Source organism: Castanea sativa, chromosome 2 (assembly GCF_040712315.1).
Source record: "Castanea sativa cultivar Marrone di Chiusa Pesio chromosome 2, ASM4071231v1".
In the NCBI taxonomy this organism is placed as follows: domain Eukaryota; kingdom Viridiplantae; phylum Streptophyta; class Magnoliopsida; order Fagales; family Fagaceae; genus Castanea; species Castanea sativa.
In genome coordinates, this window is record NC_134014.1 from 46,287,861 (window position 1) to 46,293,860 (window position 6,000).

Below are 6,000 nucleotides of genomic sequence, written 5' to 3' on the forward strand. Positions count from 1 at the left end.
AGTAGAGATGGGGTCAGATGGTAAGACATGTTGACTAGAATGATCCTATAGGAGGTTTTGAAGATGAAGATATGTTTCATGAGGGCACGGAGAGCAAGAAAAGTTGGAAAATATCTTAGAGAAAGCTGCTACCACCGCATTGAAAGCTCTGTATCTAAATCTCTGGCCGCATTAATGAGAAAGTGATATCTGATCAGTGAATTTCAGCCTTACAGCTATTACTTAAAGACTTCCAGAATGGGTGGATGAGGCAAATATCAACATTAGCAGTCTGGACTTATACGTGGAGAGTAAAAATGAGGGGCAAGGGGGAGTATAAGAAGGAAGGAGGCCCCCAAGAAGAGGGGATCGAGAGAGAAAGAAAGACACTGTAGACTGAATATTGTTAATCTTTAAGTAAGGAGAAATACAAGCACTTGGTTTTCGGCTTGAGTCCGAGGATAAATTTCACCTTATAAACTTGTTCATCTTTATTGTTTCGTAATCTTAGGTCATTGTTGTTACTGTTTAAGCTCATTAGAATAAAGATTTCTGACCTACACTCTATAAATTTATTGTATTAGACTCTTTGGGCTTATACCCTCCTTCTTATTGGGCCTAGACACGAATTACGTCCTTACACCTTCTATGTCATTTATATTTCAAGTAGATAAGCTACTTGCAAATTGATCTCTGGATCACTCCAAGACTCCTTGACAATTTGAATTGTTTATGTGGTATTAATTATAAATACAATACACTAATGGTGATACGGTGTATGAATCAGAAAAAGCCTCTCAAACGTTATCAATCGAAGAGGTTGAAGGCTTTAGAATTCTTAAATCTAATGACTAATTTTACCTTATAAAAGTGTGGTTGTCTTCCTTTATATGAATTGGGGTTTATTGTTTGCTTATAAATTAAGGTGCAAGGATTAGGTTTGATGTGGTGACATAATCATCCAGGAAAAGCTGGATCATGTCTTTCCTTTAAGGGTTCACTTGAGCACGTATATAATGAATTTTTCTCTAAACTTTATTATCGCTCGACCGAGCTCTGATTTTGCTCAAGCAATGTATTCGTTATTGCTCTCTACACAAAAGCTTCATTAATCAACATTTATTAGACCCATACACAATATATAGTACAAATTCCAAAATACAACATATACATGTGTGTGTTTCTCAAATAAATAAAAAACATATATAATTTTATTCATGAATTTAACCAACACTAAAATCCTAACAAAATTCGATATCATCTAATATTATTTAGTATTGTCCATATTTGTATTCAGTAGAGATGAAGCCATATATTCACAGACCAATTAGGACCATAGCCACCACCCAACTTTAAAAAATAAGTTTAAAATTATTAAGGGCCTGTTTGGTCTCTAAGGGTCCGTTTGGATAGAACTTATTGCTAAAAATTGAAAACAGAAAACACTGTAGTAAAATAATTTTTAAATGTGTGAATAGTGCTGTAGGACCAATTTTTAATGAAAAAATTGTTGAAAAGTGAAGTTTGTGGGACCCTTGAACAGTACACGGGAGAATAGTCAAAGTTGCGACTTGAAAAAAAAAAAAAAAAAAAAGGAGAAAACGCGCGGAAGCAAAACGCAGACATGTATCCAATTGGATACTAAGTTCAAACTCACATTTTTACATTTTAAACAATATTAGACACATTTTCACACATTTTTTCACCCACACGTATTTCAAAAAATTTCATCTCAAACTATAAAAATCTCATCTCAAACTACTCTACTCAACACCCCTAAGATTTTAAAATTTGAAGATATTAATTTTCTCACCTATGTTATTGTACATCATTTGTACAAATGACTTATTTCGAGTTTTAAACGTGAATATCAATTAAAAAAAATATTACACGTGAAATTATAAATATTATTTGCATGAAGCGTACATCAAACAGTTGTGAGAGAATAAGTCCGTGCAGGGTGCAAACCAGTCCAATATGATGCCATATCCATTTATTTATTATTTTATTCCTTCTTTGACTCCTATAGAGCATAGAGTCTATAGATTATAGCACCGGAATATTTGAGGTTCAAACCGCAACATTTCAAAGCAGAAAACTTTTTTTTTTTTTTGAAAGCGTCAAAGCAGAAAACTTGCATGTATGTGAAGGGGGAAATATATATCTTTCGTCCCCAATTGAATACAGAAGATTCCCTCAAGTTCACTGTCAAGAATACTTTCGGTGGTAAAAAAATCTAATGACTTTGATTCCTTTCACACCAGGCTAGTATCACTGTATCAGAGACAGAAAGTCATGGTCATAGGTATCGAACAGCAATTCTAGTTGATAAAAATAAGCTAAAGCTAAACTAACAGTCTCTCAAATTCTCAGAGGTTGCTTTCAAAGACCATGTTCTTGCTTTTAAAAAATTATTCCAACTTTCAAGTCTCATATAATATAACATGCAAGTTGTCTATGACTCTATTATTCGACTATTCCCCACCCTCCTCCACTTTGGCCGACCCGAAGAAAGTAGGAAAAAAACCTTCAACGAAATTGAATAAGCAATATATATGGGAGAGTCTGTGAAAACTTAAACCTAAAACAACAATTCTGTACAAATTTAACAGCAAATATATATTTAGCCAGTTGTACGGACAACTACAATCGTTTAATTCCCACATATTATTCTAAATAATTTAATTATTATTTTTGATTTGACTGTGATAGATGAATAATAAACTTAATGGAAACAAAATATGGATGAATAATTTAATTACACATGACTCCCCTCATGCAAATTGGATTTAGTCATCGTTCACTACTTTATAGTAAGAAATCAATAAAAATTCTCAAACCGTACACCCCTATGTCATGTTTGATATTACAGCCCATTTTGATATTACGAACAACAACAAAATAAGTAAATATAATAAAAGAGAAAAAGAAGAAGATAAGTTTACAACACAAGAAAGTTAGGTTATACATTAAAATTGACGACCGTGAACAAAATCTAGTTTTTAGCGTATTAATTTATGCATAGTCGGCATAGGGGATAATGATATGACATGAAGCAAATGCACACAAGTAAAACGTTCACCTAATGTCTTCTTGAGCCCATTCTGCCACGAGAGGAGAAGCTTGGAGCTGTGTTATAAGTGGGCTTACTGTTGTCTCGTTGATCTTCACTATTATTTGCCATGGTAGGTGCTTGATCCAAAACCTTCCATGCCTTCACGGACTTGTCCAAACTGCCACTATACACATACCACCGTTGCCCGGTGGACGTGGATTCAGGATCCTTTTCCACAGCCAAACACTTTACAGGACCGGTGTGCCCCGTTAACACTGACAAGCATGTGTGCTCTGCTTCCTCCGATCTCTTCCACACGCATATCCCCATGTCAGCGGAGCCACTGAACACTAAATTCCCAGCTGTGGCTAAGCATAACACTGCCAATTTATGGCCTTTCAAATCGCCACCGTGTGAGAGAGACTTCTCAGTGTCCCAGAAATTAACAATCCCATCTGATGAGCCAGAGTATAGATATGTGACCTCAGGGAAGTTCACTGCCAACGCTGTCACCGCACACTCTTGCTTCAACAACGTTTGTGAAAAGAAATGCTTTGTTCCTTTCCCTTGTAACTCTCTACGCCAAACCTTCACGGTACCATCAGCTGAGCCTGTGAATACTAAGCCATCGAGGCTCACAACCAAGGAATTAACAGCATCATCGTGAGCATTGATTGATTCTAAACACTTGAAGTCTGAGACTCGCCACACTTTAAACGTTTTGTCCCATGAAGCTGAGTAAAGAAAGGCTCCATCATCGCTCAAGCCAAGGCTCGAGATGGCATCGTAGTGTTTGCTCCATAACACTTTACGACTACGTCTCTCGTCTGCGAAATTCTTCGGATTCATTGAGCCTTTGAGATAATCCTTCAGAGTTGGTATAGTATCTATACGTTTGTGAATGCCTCCATTCTTTGTAGACACTTTCCAAACTCGAATCTTCCCATCATTATGACCCGTAAACACCTTATCCCCACCAACCACAATCGCTTTAACCAACCCACAATTCGCTTTGAATGCCGAGAACTCTTGCCGGCCCTTCCAAACCCGAATGTTCTTGCTATCTGACCCCGTGTACAACAACTCGCCAGCCACGGCCAGCGAGTATATATGACCTTCCTCACGAATCAGCGAGCCGATCAATGTGTTTGGTGAGGCATTACTTTCATCAGCAGAGTGAGATTGATGATGATCAGGAGGTGGATGAGGAGTAGCACGAGGAGGAGATGAAGAATTCATGTGACGTGACCAAGGAGACCCGGAGAAAGGAGAATTAGTATTGGACAAATCGTAGGGACCAGCAGTGTCCAACACCATTAGAGGGTCGGTGTCAACATCGAAGCTAGGTGGACTCTGTGGCCCTGCAGAAGCATCGCTGTGTCGTCGACGATGAATAATAAGCTTATCTTCTTCGACCTCGAGATCTCTTTCCGAGTTCTTTAGCCTGTCGAATTTCTGTCCACGTTTGTTGCTATTATCTTCTGTGAATATGCGCCGTCCTTTTGATGTGCTTCTCATTATGTTCATCATCTTGTAAAGTATATAATATATATATATATATATGTAATACAATCGGAAACAAAACACAAAAAGTGAAAAAGATGGGGTTGTTTTGTTTTGTACAATATTAATATTACGCTACTAGGAATAAAGAGGTAACCCAAGAATTAAGAAAGCCGAAGAAAGCAGCTCGAAGAACAAGAACATTTACCATCATCAAGAGGGAAAATTAAAAAAGAGACAAAGGTGGAAAATCGTTTTCGTTGAGAAATGGTAAATTCTGAGGACCCCACGGTTTTGGGAAAACTCTCACAACAAACGCTTTCGTTATGGGTTTTCCCGGGAAACTTCAGTTGGGCGGTTTTGGGGGGTCCTAAGATTGAGGTTTTTTTTTTTTCATCTGTTTCTCTTTCCACGGTCGTTTTCTCAGTTACAACTTGACGGTTCTTCTGGAAAATTTGATAATCACAGCACGCCACGTTGACGTACTAGTGGGCCATTTGAAAAGCAAAAGACAATGTAATGACCAGCTACTCTTTAGAAACGTTGAGCCTAGGACCAATGGTGTAAGTGAGATGGAGGCAGCGGAGGTACGCGGTTACAGCCCAGGGCATTGGAGGAGTGACTATAATAACTAATAACTTTTCTTTATTTAACAGGAAAATTTAGGCCTTTGACCTGGTCTTAATAGTAATGTTAACTAAATAAATGTGGCAAGGAGCATTTTTCGGGGCCAATTGGGTAAATATCAAGGTCTTTTTTTTTAATTAATTAATTATATAAAAAAAAGTTTTATTTCAATGCACCCTTCACTTAATTTCTAAAATAAAACAAATTTGATCATAGTGCGAAGGCTATGATTTGTTTTGTTTTGGATTCAGATTAAGTTTTATAATTTGAATAAATTTTTTATTTTAAATCTCAAATACTTTCTTACTAACCAAATAATAAGATTAAATAAGATCATAAGATGGAATTTTTTTAATTTTTAATGAGTAATACTACAGTCACAAATTATTTTACAATATTTTTACAAATTATTGATGTGACAAATTCTTATTAGTTCTAATTTGAGCCCATTACTAATATTACTTTTTTTCTTTTGAGTTAATTACTAACATTACATTTTACTTACTAATAACTATTTGAAAATGGTAAAGTCATATCAGCAGTTTATAAAAATATTGTAAAATAGTTTGTATATGTAGCATTACTCTTTTTTAATTTATACTATTTATAAGAAGATTCACCTCTTTGGACTGGACTTTTATGTGGTTCAGAAATACCCCTAAACTTTACATTTAACAGAAAAAAAATTTCATTCTCAAAAAAAAAAAAAGGAAAAAAATTAAGAACAACCTAGTAAAAATATATTTCCAACTCCACTTAAAATGCCACAAAACAGGATACTCTCCTACTAATCCATGTCTTCAAAACAAACTTATCCAAAATTTAAAAAAAGGGAA

At 35.8% G+C, this 6,000-nt stretch overlaps 1 protein-coding gene across 1 annotated transcript; it reads right to left on the bottom strand.

Moving 5' to 3' along the window:
- Positions 1-2,831: 2,831 nt before the first annotated feature.
- Positions 2,832-4,811, bottom strand: LOC142626254 (protein JINGUBANG-like). Its single transcript, XM_075800055.1, has one exon. It carries the CDS (start codon positions 4,562-4,564, stop codon positions 3,062-3,064), a length of 1,503 nt encoding a protein of 500 aa, XP_075656170.1. The 5' UTR covers positions 4,565-4,811; the 3' UTR covers positions 2,832-3,061.
- Positions 4,812-6,000: the final 1,189 nt, after the last annotated feature.

Excerpts from the sequence above, each read along its gene's own strand:
- LOC142626254 (XM_075800055.1), bottom strand. The coding sequence starts at position 4,564 with ATGATGAACATAATGAGAAGCACATCAAAAGGACGGCGCATATTCACA.